The 14,976-nt window shown below is 45.0% G+C and overlaps 1 protein-coding gene across 6 annotated transcripts in view; it reads right to left on the reverse strand.

Moving 5' to 3' along the window:
• Positions 1-2,097: 2,097 nt before the first annotated feature.
• Positions 2,098-14,976, reverse strand: part of Slc23a2 (solute carrier family 23 member 2) — a 94,451-nt gene continuing 81,572 nt past the window's right edge. For all 6 annotated transcript variants that reach the window (XM_031371972.1, XM_031371973.1, XM_031371975.1 and 3 more), the window contains 5 exons: positions 14,472-14,577; positions 11,095-11,224; positions 9,455-9,592; positions 7,987-8,082; positions 2,098-6,484 (listed from right to left, as the gene is read on the reverse strand). In XM_031371972.1, coding sequence (XP_031227832.1) covers positions 6,252-6,484; positions 7,987-8,082; positions 9,455-9,592; positions 11,095-11,224; positions 14,472-14,577 — 703 coding nt within the window. In that variant the 3' untranslated portion in view covers positions 2,098-6,251. The remainder of the gene's footprint in view (positions 6,485-7,986; positions 8,083-9,454; positions 9,593-11,094; positions 11,225-14,471; positions 14,578-14,976) is intronic.

Genomic DNA, 14,976 nt, shown 5'->3' on the forward strand with positions numbered 1-14,976 from the left:
CCAGCAGACACTATCAATTTTAAAATGAACCATTGCTGCTTCTAACAATCACAGAACATGTTTCTGAACACTAATGTTTAGGAGCATGTGTTAGGATTTTTACATGGCCAGATGACCATTTGACTGGGAGTTTGATTATTTGTAACTATTGGTCTGTTTGGGCCTGTTTCTTTCTCTCACATCTTAAGTCCTCTTTTCCCCCCCACTACCATTCTGGTATGTATGGCCTTAATTTGATATCATTGTAGATATAGTTTTTCCTCTTTTGGTTATTGCTTTTTATTGAGAGACTCAGCAAGCTTCTTACTGACCCACCCTTCAATTATCACACACAGCACTTCTGAGGTTGTTTCTCTTCCTGGGGAAGTACTTATCCAATGCATTTAAATGTTGGGTCTTGGCCTGGCAGTGGTGGTGCATGCCTTTAACTCCAGCACTTGGGAGGCAGAGGCAGGCAGATTTCTGAGTTCGAGGCCAGCCAGGTCTACAGAGTGAGTTCCAGGACAGGGCTATACAGAGAAACCCTGTCTCGAAAAACAAAAACAAAAACAAAAACAAAACAAACAAACAAACAAATGTTGGGTCTTCTTGTCCACATAATGGTACACCTGTCATCTTCACACTTGGGAAATGGAGCCAGAAGGATTATAAGTCTGATACTCTGTGGGACAAAGAGATCACATCTCTCAAAGCTGAGGGAGGGATGAAGAAAGGAAGGAGTGAGAAGAGGGGAGGGAAATGGGATAGAGGGGGAGGGAAAGACTTCAAGGAGAACTAGCTATTTGGGGTTCAGATCTGCTAACTCTCTGGAAGCTTCTAGATTGTTCTTTGATTCTGTGTGTGCTCAGAGGCGGAGGACAACCTCAGCTATCACTCCTTGGACAGCAGCAAGTTCTATGGCCCACAAAGCAGCTAGTGTCATTCTGTCCTGGACTGTCAGTGAAGGATCAAGGATGGAGACTAAGTTTGCTCCAATTTGAAAACTATGTCCAGCACTTCAAGATCTGCCCTTGGCCTCCTCCCCAGCACAGGGTCTACTGAATGGGGCCTGGCTGCAAAGCAGCAGTGCCTGGCCTTTTCTGCCTCTCACAGCTTGGCCTCCTGGTGTGGCTGCTGTTTATAAAGGGGTTAAAAATCCCACCCTAACCTGTCTCTAAATCCATCCTGATCATTTCCTCTCTGACACCTGGGAGACCTGCTCCTCTGATCCTTTCCAAGACTCCCATCTCTCTGGCTGGTTTAAATTAACCTCCTCCACCCCAGCTTTCTTACGTGCTGATAAGAACTCCTGTGAAGGTAGGTGTTAAACTTAACTCCTTACTAGTCAGTTTGCCTCCATTGGGTGGTAGTATTAGAATTTTAATGTCAATCTACCACAGATTAGATTCACCTGAGTAGGGAGTCTCATCTGAAAAACTCTCCTCATTGCATTCAAGGGACCTCTGGACAGGCCCAGCTTTTTGAAAAAGGGGGCATGAAAGGGGAAGGTTGCTGGCCTCTTGCTTGCTTGGCCTGGTCTCCCTTTTGAATCACTAGCTGCTGCTGCTAACTCCTCACTGGTATCAGAACCAGCGTAGCCAAGCTTCCATCACAGAGACTACTGGGTTGCTTTACTCTCCAGTGAGATGTAAGGGTAACTACTGAGGCATCCAGCCTCAAGGACAGAGCAACTCCCTGGCTCTCAGCCTCTTAGGTGTGATTCAGCTGTTATTATTTTAATGTAAGCTGACTGAATAAATTCACACACATATAGTTTATATTTTATTAACTATTGTATATATAATAAATTCACATATATAAGTATATACGCATATATATTTTTTCAATCTCACTGGCTCTTTTTTTTTAAATTACTTTTATTTTTTTACAGACCAGTCATTGCCTGTCTCTAAGAGGATGCCCCCACCCCCATCCTACCAGCCCTCCCCACTCCCTGGGGCCTCAAGTCTCTTGAGGGTTAGGCTCAAGTCTTCTCTCACTGAGGCCAGACCTGGCAGTCCTCTGCTGTATATGTGTCGGGAGCTCTGTTTCTTAAGAACCTTAATAGTGACTTTTAGTTGAATTCCAGCCCAAGAAAGAGGCACATGACAACAGAACTACATCCAGGAGAGCTTTTATTTGTACGGAACAGTTTTTAAAAATACAGAATAAAATAGCTTTTCTCTACTGTTATTCACAACATCTGGTCCAAATATTACATAGTTTTAAAATACTTAAACGTTTAATGAAGCCATGTTAGAAAAACAATATGAAAATTCTTTTTAAAAACTCCATAAAAGAATTACACATCTCAAAAATCAACCCCACCCCAAATACCCTCAGTATGCAAAATAAAAATTAAACACAAATAAACCCCAGAAAGATACACAGGCTAAGTCAGTCACGAAGCTCAAATAGAAGAGAGGCATCTCCACTGTCTTAAGGACAGTCGGAAATGTTTTAATGTGTCAAATAAAAGTTGTTAGGAACGGATAGAAAAGGATTCACTGGACTGTCAGATGGCAGCAGACAGCAACGTCGGTTATGAGTGTTCTGAACATTGGAAACATACAGCAACCAGAGAATGCTGGGTATCAGAGTGGTGACACGACAGTCAACATCCTGGAAGGATGGGGAGGTTTGTGAGGCTGCTGAAGGGAAGCCCAGCACTACTGTGCTTTGGGGTTCTATGGATGAGAGCTGAATGCTGCCATATACGGGGCCTTCTTGCACTACTGGGGTTCTGACTGTAGGAAGAATGGAAAGTGGAAGATGCCTTATCTGTGTCCAAATCTTAACGGGACGGAGAAAGACACAGCTTCCTGGAGGCCAGAGCTCGGTGAAAGCTCTGGTCTAGGAGCTGTGCATGAACCCAACATGCACTGGGCATGCTCAGGTATGCACAGCTGGTGTCCAGCAACAGCTAGGTAATTAGGCCCCTCATGTCACATCATGCCAGGCTTGCTACTGGCAGCCAAATGTCTGTCTCAAGCACAGTCACCTGCAGGCTACTGCTGCTTTTCTATGAAAATGGGTTCTGGACTGAGGGAGGCCTCATCTCTGTGGAACTGGTATGACTGAAGATTAAACTCACCAACTCTAAGTCTAAGTTGCTAATATCAGTGTCTCAGCTGGGACGTGAATAAAAGAATTAACAGCTTAGATCATGATCATAAAATATACACACGGGTAAATAAAGTATACACACATACTAGAGGTTCATCAATGGAGAAATTCTATCAGCACATGACATTGTCATGAAAATTATATCATTCCCTCCCCGGAAAACTGTGACTATTATCCTGGGCAGAAATGTTATTTTACTATATGGAAATACTGTTGATATTCATGCATAAATCAAGTTGTCATCATGAAAGTCAGTATTCTACAGTATAAAGTAAATCCTGCATGTGAATTTGTTACTGTGAAAACGGGACACGGGTAGGACCCACAATGCTTCACTCCGCTCTCTAATAAAGACTCTTCTTTTGCCTGGATTAATCCCAATCAAAGTTAATACTGGAAACCCTCTTGAGAAAGATTCTGAGCATAAATGTTCTACTGAGTCAACGTCTAACTTATAAATGTGAATGAAAGTCACGAAGCCTGGTGAGGTGCCGTTACTTTCCTATGGGAGCCTCCCCCACAGCTGCTAGCGCTTCTTCCCTTAAGACTTCTGCTTCCTGCGGCTGACACAAATGCTTGCTCTCAGGAGTGGGGAGGCAAGTGCTCACTGTGAGAACTGGGGCTGGAATGCCCTGTAAGAGGCTCCTATCTGAAAAACTTCCCAACAGCCCCCTGGTAACCAGACAGAGCAACTCCAAGTTCCAGTAGCGCAGGGCAACACTGGGCGGACAACGGACGGACAGATCGCACAGCCGCCATCCCGTATCCCCAAACACTCCCCATCTGGTACATAAACACACATTCCCTGTATGTCTGGGAGGACTACAAGCTGCATGGACCAACCTTACTAGTGGCTACAAGGTAACAATCACTCAGGGCAGTGCAGACAGTGCCCCACTCCCTGGAGGCACATGCATAGGCTGCTCCTCTCCTTGCTCCCACCTCCTGTCCCCTCCAAGAATATCAAAAATTGGCTCTGATGAAGCAAGAAGGGGAAACCCTGTTTCTAATGGGAGATGTTGGCATAGCACTTTCTTGGCCACACAAATACTTGCTGAGTCCATGCCCCAGGCTGACAGTGAAAGCCCCAGAATAAATACAGCCAAATAGAAGACTCTGGTGGCACTCAGAAGTACAGGCATAGATGGTAGGGCACGGCCTGGATTACAGGCCGTCCTCAGGCTTCTGGTGGACTCCTGCTCCTGTTCACTGTAGCACCACAATACTGCAGATCTGAGATGCTTACCAGTTTTCCACCTTGTCAGAACAGAGAAACTGGATCAACAAAGCAAAATGCAAATGGAGGCACAGAGCGAACTCAGAGCAAGAGGGCTGTCAGCCAAAGCGGCTTGCTAAGGAAAGGGACAAAAAGCTACTCACAATGTGCTTCCAAAGCACCAACTGTCTGAATATACATACAAAACCAAATACCGTCAGAGACCAAGCTCTGTACTTAATCTGGAGTAAGATTTTGGCAAAACAACGCAGTGGCGCTGAGGTGTTGCTACAACCCAAAGCTCTCAGGGGTCATGAGGGCTGCAGAAATTGAGACCTGGCAACATGATGACATTGAGTCAGCCAGGGCACAGAAGCACATACCAATGACAGGCACTGAGAACCACACCTTGCTAAGGGTGCCCACTGCCACCCACAGTTCAGCCAGGACCACAACCACTTAAGAAGTACAATCTCAGGAAGCAAGGTCATTATTACTCATGTCTTCAGATTTTCCCTTGGCTTGGAAACCAGAGCCAAATTCAGTACAAGTCATTTGTCTGCAAGATTTGTTCTCCAAGTTAGAACTCTTCACAGAGGGCACCCAAAGGCTGCTTTTCTTAATATCTTCTCTAACAAGTCCCACAGGCTATTTCACTAACGGATCAAATTTTTCCTCCTACAAGAATCAAGATCCAGTGGACATGTGACCTGACAACCCACACAAAGTCTTATTGAGCCAGATCTGGCAGCAATAACTTGCAACACAAGGAAGGAAAGAAGGAAGGAAGGACGTTAGCTGGATAATGGCACATCCCATGTGGTGACACTGTTACTGTCCCAGCTTCCCTTCTTCACCAAACAAATTCACATGTAACTTGACCCACGTTTCTGGGCCCTGGTCCAGTAGTCAGTTGTGATAAATAGATTAGACATTACAGTATTTACACTTTCATGGTATAGAGCAGTACAAAACACAGCCACAACAATTGCCACTGGCTTTCAACAGCCGACACAAGAAGCTTCCCTGACGGCACGGCACCCACGGCTTCTGCAGACGCTGGTTCTTTTCTGGGTGAAGACAAGGGACAGGATGCAAGGTTGGAAGGTCACACAGAAAACACTGATTTCAAAAATCCACTATAGTCAATAACATTAAATAGGAATAAAACACACGCAAGTACAGGACAGCAGAGCCAAGACATCCATAGACTTATCTGTGGGCACTCTATACCCGACATACCAGCCAGCAATGAAAATGCCAAATAGGGTGTCTCAGCCAGTAAAACAGACTAGGAAGAACTGTGCCGGCCTGGATGGGTCCAGGGTAACAAGGAGAGAGTGACTCAGGACTTTTCCATTCCCTGTCACTCTCCTATACAGTTCCCCCCAGTCAGTCTAAGCTATTCAGGACCTTATGCACACTCACATCTGGTCACAAGACAGACATGTCACTATTCTCAGGTCAATGGGCTCTTGGGTATCAGGGATAACAGAATCACAGCAAAGTGAGGATACCAGTGGCCCCCTGGCCAGAGGAGGTCTCCACAGGGTTCAGGCTGAGGTCACATGAGAAGACTGGGACATAGTGTTTAAGAAGCAGCTTGTAGGAAAGAGACCACCGGAAGGCAGAGGGGACTGAAAGCAGGAGCACTAGGGATTCCAAAAGCCCACTCCAATGGCAGGACCGTGACTTCAAGTTCAGTGACCATAGCCAGCAATGGACACAGAAAGGGTAAAGGACCAATAAGGACACAAGTGAGACACCGTATTGGACACAATCACCACCCACAACAGAAGAGTGACGTCAACCTGTCTTAGCTCTGAGGTGCAGGATGCCATGTAGATATACAAACATATATCTTCTTGTTATTCAGCAAGGAACTCAGAGACATGCCTCACTGTGGCCAGGCCACAGGGCACAGCAAAGGCTATACTGTGGCCTGGGAGTCTTTGTCTGAACTCCGGCTGCTCTCGCTCTTCCCAAAGCCTTTCCATGTGTAGCCTGCAAAGGTTGGGCTGATAGGCAGGTAGCTGAAGCATCTGTATTTTTTAATAATGTTCATGCCAAATGGCAAATTGTAGGACTCCATGCCGTCAAGAGACTTATTTCCTTTGCTCACACCCTTCTTCCATTTCTTGATTCCTCTTTCCTCTGGGGTACCTGCTCCGCACATACAGAAACACAAAACAAATGCTTAATTATCTTAGCTATGAGACTTGTTAGACAGACAGACAGACAGGCACACTCTTGCACGTGTGCGCGCACACGCACACACACACACATACACACACACATGCACGCACGCACGCACACACACACATGCACGCACGCACGCACACACACACACACACATGCACGCGCACACACACACCCATTCTGGAAACCAAGCCTGCCCAATCACAGCAACAGCAATTGAGGAGCTGAAGATTCTTAGCTCTTCAAGTGCCAAAATAAAGTGTGGGATGGCTATTCTTCTTTGTCCCCCATTTTCCACAGTCAAGTGACTTTGTCACTTCCCTGTGTCTTCCCTGTCCTCTTACAGGATTCAGTTTTCACTGAAATCTGACCTAGGCAAGTAATTTGCTGGTTCTCAACCATCCAGTCTCTCCTAACTGGCTAGTCACCTCACCATGCCTTCTTCACAATCTATTATGAATATAGTAAAAGAGCTGGCTCTCTAAAATGACAATGTAAAACACACATTGTCTTCAAAGAGCCACTGGACTTCCCTAAACTTTTACTGTTTTGTTCCAGTTTGATATGGGGGATGGGAAGTGTACTGGTTTTGTTCTTAGACTTGAAGGTTTTAAGACTGCCCCTTAAAACAATCCACTGGAGAGAGCACTGTTGCTCTTCGAGACATCCTGAGTTCAATTCCCAGCAACCACATAGTAGCTCACAACCATCTGTAATGGGATCCAATGCCCTCTTCTGGTGTGTCTGAAGACAGCAACAGTGTACTCACATAGATAAAATAGATAAATAATTATTTAAAAAAAGAAAAACAAAACAAAACAAAAAAAAACCAATCCAACACTAAAATGTCTCATGTACAAGACTGTGGAGGAACCAGTGGGAGACACAGATAGGTAGACTGTGTCATCTGTCCTTAAAGGCAGCATCTAACAACAGCACAGCAGACATCTCTAAGAGATTTACCAGCAGCTCAGGACTATGCAAGTGCAGAGCAGTAGGCTAAGGCAGAGAAAGAAGACAGGAGCTGCAGGGTGTGCCTGAGTGAGGCATCTCTGCCTTCTCAGCGCATGTGCGCACACACACATGCACACAGACACACACACAAATACACAGACACACAGACATACACACACACACGCTGATGTGCTGTCTTGTGACAGTCATTTGGATGGAGTGTCACCTCAACCACTTCAGAAAAGAGCATTTACCAGTGACAGCTTTGAACTGATTTATTCCTATTCTCACTCCCAAGACAGGGTTTCACTATATTACCCAGGTTGGCCTCCTGGGCTGGAGGGATCCTCCTGCCAGCTGGTATTCACAGGCAAAGGTCACTGAGCACTATTTGTGGTTCTTGTTTCTGTATGGCAAAGGCGGGGTGACAAAGCTCAAGACCTGGGCTACACTGAGGCCTTCTTCCTCCAGAACTGCTTGTGCATCTAACAAGCCTAACGGACAGCACATACCTGGGATGGTGTTGTCCAAAATGAAAGCCACACAGCCTCCTACAAACATAGCAGTGGTGAGAAGAACATTCAGTACTTGATCAATTCCTGTTATACCTGGACACAAAACAGAACCAACATTAAGAGTCATGAGGAGGAGGCAGCAGATGATTATAGGTTCAAGGTCAACCTTGCCTATTAAGTATGTCCTCTTCTGGTGTGTCTGAATACAGCTAGTATACTCATAAGCATAAAATAAATCTTTTTTTAAAAAAGTTGGACAAGCTGGGCAGTGGTGGCACATGCCTTTAATCTCAGCACTTGGGAGGCAGAGGCAGGCGGATTTCTGAGTTCAGCCTGGTCTACCAGGCTATACAGAGAAACCCTGTCTCAAAAAAAGTTGGACAATAACAGACCTAAATAGCTTTTGTTTATTTAAAAAAAAAAAAAAAAGAAAGAAAAAAAATCCTGATGGTCTTCTAGAAGACCCAGGTTCAATTGCAAGAACACACATAGCTCACAACTGTCTTTAACTCCAGACCCAGGGGATGCACGAGGCACACATGTGGTACATATACATACATGCAGGGAAAACACTCATACACATAAAATATAAAAAAAATGTTTTAAAAAGGAGCTCATAACCGCCAAGCCATCTTTCCAGGCCTTAAATAGGCATTCTTAAATTGAAAACAGAAAAACTTATATCAAAGTCTGTGAAGTCGAGTTTTAAGAAATTATATACAATTTAATACAGCATGAGTCTGAGAAATCGTTTTACAGAGCCAAAGGAGAGGTACCCATTTAAACAAGGAGCTCTTGGGGGCCGGTGAGATGATGACTCATGGGGTAAGGGTGCCTACTGTTCTTGTAGAGGCAGGTTTGGTTTCTAACACCTACATGGTGCCTCTCATTCTTCCGTTTCTCTCGTTCCAGGGAGAGCTGATGCCCTCTTCTGGCACTACATGCAGCTGATAAACATGTACACAAGTGCAGGAAAAACATTAACACATATAAAATAAAACAGAAAAACTGAAAAAAGAAAAACGAAGCTGGGCATGGTGTCAAGTGCTTTTAAGCCCAGCACTTGGGAGGCAAAGGCAGACAGAGCTCTATCAATTAGAGGCCAGCCTGGTCTGCAGATAGTGTTCCTGGACAGCCAAGCCTATAGAGAAGCTCTGTCTTGAAAAACCAACCAATTAACCAAACTAAAACAAAACAAAACAGTGAGACCGTAGCCACCCATATTAAATGTCCACCAATTCAAAGGCACCCTCAAGCAAGTACGGAGGTACATGCTGATGTCTATGGGATGTCCTGTGGCTTCCAGAGAAATAATCAGAGTAAGATTCAGAAGGAAGACAGAGAAAAAGTGTTTAGCAATACACACCTGAGGTTCTAAGGACTCTTCCCATTACAAGAGCTATTTGTGAATCTATGGCTGAAATCCCAACTGCCCTACCTGAGATTCAAGACCTCTTTCTCCTACCTGTAACCAGAGGGTTTTGTCTGAGGTAACTTGGAAGAACAAGCCCAAAGAAGATGGAAAATCCAAGCACAAACAGGTTCCGGGAAGAATTCAAGTCAATGAACTGCAGGTTAGAGAGGCCAACAGCTGTGATCATTCCTGGAGAGAAGAAAAGCATGAGAACACAGTTCCGCTGAGTTCATCGAAGCATGCTGACAGGCTGTCCTGGAGGCTGAGAGCAGACTCCCACGTGTCCTCTCTGCCCCTCAGAAACCAGCCTGGGGACCAGTGCAGTGTCAGAAAGAGAGGGTTGGTAGAATATGACCACCCGTCTCTGACTCGAGTTATCATTTCACACACAAGCATCATACTACATTTTCTTTAAATTAAGTAGACAGGCAATGGTTCAGTTTAGTTTTTTTTTTTAAACTTTATGTAAGCATTGTGCTCGAATTTACGTCTGTTTACCAAGTGTGTGCCTGGTGCCCATGGAGGCCAGAAGTAAATGTCAGATGCTTTGTCACTGGAGTTGTGAGTCACCACGTGGGGCTGGGAATTGAATCCAGGTCCCCTCAGAGCAGCTAGTGCTCAAACTGCTGAGCCATCCCTTGCTCTCTCTAAGCATTTTGATTAAACCCACATTAGAAATCTGGTGTATGTCCACATGACTGTATCTGAAAGGCGCAGATCAAATCCAAAGTTCCACTGTGAGAGTGTCAGTTGAAAGGGTTCAGTTATTGGGGGAATATATCTGAGTTAAGTCAAATAGAAATTCTAAATTAAAAAAGATTAGATTTTATCTTAATTTTCACATAATTTTCTTAGTGATTACTTCTATCTTTAACATACTTTTAGCTTGGACACTGATGCAAGTCTTTATGTTTTTGAAGCACCATCTTTTACAATTTAAAGTGGATAGAAACCATTACATTTATTGCTAGATTTTATTGATTAAGCCCCAAGATCTCCATTAAGAACTAGCTACTGTGTATGAGGTGACTTTTACACCTTTTATGATGAGTGCTTTTGATGAAGCTGAAACACTACTTTCATTGTGCATTTGTGTAGCTCAGTGCTCTGTTCAAAGTTAAGTGTTCTCAGACAAGTATGTTTTGCATGTATTTTTATGGTCCAGATTTTGAGTGCTGAGTTTCTATTGCACAAAACTTCTACTGGGTCTGAAGGCTAAAGCCTATATAGAAAAGTCTATGTGCAAAGAGCAACAACATTTGATTTTTAAAAAGAATCTGCTGGGCTGGAGAGATGGCTCAGCGGGTAAGAGCACTGACTGCTCTTCCAAAGGTCCTGAGTTCGGATCCCAGCAACTACATGGTGGCTAACAGCCACCTGTAATGAGATCTGACACCCTCTTCTGGTGCAACTGAAGACAGCTACAATGAATTACTCTGGAGCTACTGGCCCGGAGTGAGCGGGATGAGCGGGGCCAGCAGAGGTCCTGAGTTCAATTCCCAGCAGCCACACACATGATGGCTCACGGCCATCTGTACAGCTATATAATGTACTCATACACATAAAATAAATTAAAATAAATCTAAAAAAAATGTAATCTCAAAAAAAAAAAAAAAAACCTAAACAAACAACTGCCAACATGAAGAACAGCACATGATGGTAAACTTGCTACCAAGGAAGCCAGCTCTTACCAAAGAGTGTGCAGAAGAGGGCTCCGAGCACAGGGTCTGGGAGGGAGGCGAAGAGGGCACTGAACTTGCCAATCATGCCCAAGCCCAGCATGAGAGCCGCACCATACTGGATCACCCGGCGGCTGCCAACCTGTAGACACACCAGTTGCAGACACAGGTTTACCTGCCATTCTTCAACCCAGTCTCCCAGGGCCCAGGGCAAATATAGCAGTGTCTAGGGCAGGATCTGGGTTCCTTTAAACTTTCTGTTAACAGGGGCTATAGAGACAACACAAGGTCCCCCTAATCCCCCATCCTTGCCACCTGCTGCTCCACCACTTCAGTTCACTGTTTCAGCTGTGAACAGGTGACCCCGGGGATCAGGAGTTAGATTTAAGACTTTATTCCTTGGATGTAGTGCTTTTGCAGAATGTGGGCTTTCCGGGCCACTGGTTGAAATGACCTCTTGGCCTAAAGTCATGGATGCAACAGTTATACACACTGTTCCTGCTTCTCTCCCACTTTTTTCATATGACTTTTCACCCCAAACAGTCCACCAGAAGTCCTTGTGACTCCACTCCACCTCCCAGAATCAGGTAAATAGCGCCCTTCCATTTGTGGAAGCACCTCCTCTCTTGCTGTCTGGCCACAAAAGGTGGTATAGTGAAGGGGCCTAAGAATGCAAACACTGGAGCCTGGTGGCTGGTCCGCTTGCCCACTGTGCCTTTGAAAGTATCTGTAACACAGCTAGTACTTGGAACATGCCAGAAAGCCATGCAGAACTGGTATCAAGTGATACATTCTAACAACTTGTAAGCTACTTTTACAGACCAAGGCATAGAGAGAAAAGAGGTGACCTGCAGTGACCATGATGAGAAAAAGTGGGCTGGAGAGATGGCTCAGTGGGTAAAAGCACTGACTGTTCTTCCGAAGGGCCTGAGTTCAAATCCTAGCAACCACATGGTGGCTCATAACCACCCATAATGAGATACGACGCCCTCTTCTGGTGTGTCTGAAGACAGCTACAGTGTACTTATGTATAATAATAAGTCTTTAAAAAAAGATATTTCTATATTAAAAAAAAAAAAAAGAAAAACCAAAAAAAAAAAAAAAAAAAAAAAAAAAAAAAACCAAACCCCCCCCCCCAAAAAAAAGAAAGAAAGAAAAAAGAGAAAAAGTGATGGGGCCAGGGCCGCCCATCCTGCTGTGTCCTGTTGTCCTCTCTGTGGGACACATGGCCCACACTTAGCAGAGGCAAGACAGGTAGCTCACCTCTGATGAGAAGGTTAATTAATTCCAAGTCAAGGAATGCAGTAACTGGATAAAAGCTGCAAACAGCAGAGCTACCATAAAATTCGGGGGGGTGGGGGGGTGGAGTGTGGGGACAGACCAGACTCCTTTCAACCCAGGTCTGGTCCAATGGCTCAGCCCTGTCTGTCTAGAAGATTGCCACAGTGGACGTGGTTTCTGAATGTGCTGTTGTCTACTAGCCACTGACCTGTGTTCAATGACTGAGCCTTGAAATATGGTCGTTGTGACTGGGTAAGGAAAATCTTAACACTAACTTATTTAAGTGAACACAGCTACATGTGGCTACCGACTGCCATGTTAGACAGCATGGATCTAGACTTGGAACTGCAGGACTTAGAAGCTGTGCCTTACTTGTAGAGCTCATACCCTCTTACCCCAAGCAGGGAGTCTTCCTAGCTGGCCACAGGGCTAGGGCCACATAGACATTCCTGCTCCAAGCCCCACCTCCCTGCTCTTAGGCAGGTGTAGACTAGGGACTCGACAGTGAGTGTCTTGAATGGATACAGCTTCTGCCTGGAGAAATAAGGGATGCAGAGCAGTATAAATGATGGGCTGAACTCCACGGTTAAGAGCTCATCCTTAGAGTTCTTCCAGTATCCATGTTCAAAGACTCACACGAGCCAAGAGTTCAGCACCAGAGGGAGCTGATGCTAACTTCTGGCCTTGTGGGAACTGCTGCACTCGTGGCTACATTTTCCCATGCACAACAAAGTAAGTAAATACTGTTGGGTGCCACTTCAGAAAAGCTGTACCATTCAAGGACCAGTCACCTCCTGAGCCACCATGGTCATGTTGTAAAAGGGTATTTGTTTCCTTTCAGTGACCTTAGCTGTTCTGTAGCAACTGTAAGGATGCTTGCTAAACAAAAAGCCCTCTCAGCAACTTTACAACCTGCCTATTTATAACTAGTTACTTGCCCATAGGCTTATGGGAGAACAGAAGCTCAGGGGTGGCTGGCTAATCCACACTCTTGTGCCCGTCAGACCATACTACCTTCAGATCCTGGGCTCCACATCTGCTGCCTTTCATAGGCAGCACCTGGGACTCCAGCAGTGGCACCGAAGGAAGTACCCTGAAAGTCTCCCTCCCTCTGTGCCATGTACTGGGAGCAATAGGCAGCAGATGGTGCCATCAGCACATGTGAAGTTGAGCTTACATCAGCCCTGCCTCTTATGGGAAGATCAACAAACAAACTAGGTGTGCTTCCTGTATCTGGATGCTGCTCCCTCTCACCTGGATTTGTAATCCAGATGAATCAAACAGTACTGGATTTCTTTCTATCTGGTTATAGAATCCTGTATGGAGCTAGAGGTCAAACAGGTCTAGAAAGGCTTCCAGAATGGCTTCTCAGGTAAGGAGACTTATGACTCATGCAGCCCATAAATAAAGGTGAACCAATCTTAACAGTCTTTGGTTACACAACATCTGATGGCTGCTGGACCAACCAGTACTCCTCGACATCCTGGCAAGCAGCAGCACTATTTGGCTAAAGGCAACTGGGACATAAAAAGTTTAACTGTCCATAATAGAGCAGACTCATTCTTATAGAAGTGGGGCTTGGGGGGGTGGGACAGCTGTAGGTTTACATGTCAACAACTGGGGTCTGGTAGAGTGCTTGGTAGGGTCAAATGAGTTTAGGAATCAGATCCAGGATCTGCTTCACCATGGCTCCACAGATTTCACTGAAAAGGGATTCTGTCCCTGAAGTCTGAGACCGTTATTTGATATGCGGATGGTTTTCTGTAGTAATGGGCATCTCTCATCCAACTTGCTCTCTACTGAATTCTGGGGTCTTCTCTCAGTCAGATGTAAACTCCAATTTTCTTTTTCATTATGCACCAACCACCCAAGTGCTTAGAACAGAGGCCTGACACAGGGAGATGCTTAATCAATGTCTGGAGACTGCAGGACACCCAGATGCCTCCTACCCAGATGGCCAAATGAGGAGAGGTCTCCTAGCTGGCACTCCAAACTCATCCAAGTGGAAAAGGAGATGGGCAAGGAAGATAATCTCAAGGGAAGGGTCAGGTCAGACCCACCACTGAAATGGACAGATGCTCAGCCATTTAATTAGAAAACATTTATACCTTTGTAATTCCCAAAACTCCAATATTGGGACTGGAGGAGGTAGAGCCATTCCCGGTACCAAATATGCCATCGAGAACACAGGAAAGACCCTCCACGAAAATACCCCTAAAAGTGTAAAAAAAAAAAAAGGAAAGGGGAGGGAGAAAGAGAAACCGTCATTCATGGGGAAACATTGCAACCTACAAGACTTATAATCAGTAGCAGTTGCAGAATCTCGGGTTCCTTCCTTGGCAGGCTGAGGACAACTCCCCATATGCTCAGCAACCCTTAAGAGGCTAGCTCAGCCCACACTGCCCATTAGATACAATTAAAACCAAAGAACTACTGAATCTTAGAGAAGCACCAGCTGTGCTTTGAAGTAAGACACATCGATTTGATTCTTTGCTATTAAGATAGTTTCAGTAGGAAAAAATGCTTTGAAACTATTGAATTGTTTTTTGAAAATTTAAAATGAGCAGTGTCCTCACATGTAGCAATTCTATTTGAGAGAACTGTGAAAGCCTT

Source organism: Mastomys coucha, unplaced genomic scaffold (assembly GCF_008632895.1).
Source record: "Mastomys coucha isolate ucsf_1 unplaced genomic scaffold, UCSF_Mcou_1 pScaffold15, whole genome shotgun sequence".
Classification (NCBI taxonomy): Eukaryota; Metazoa; Chordata; class Mammalia; order Rodentia; family Muridae; genus Mastomys; species Mastomys coucha.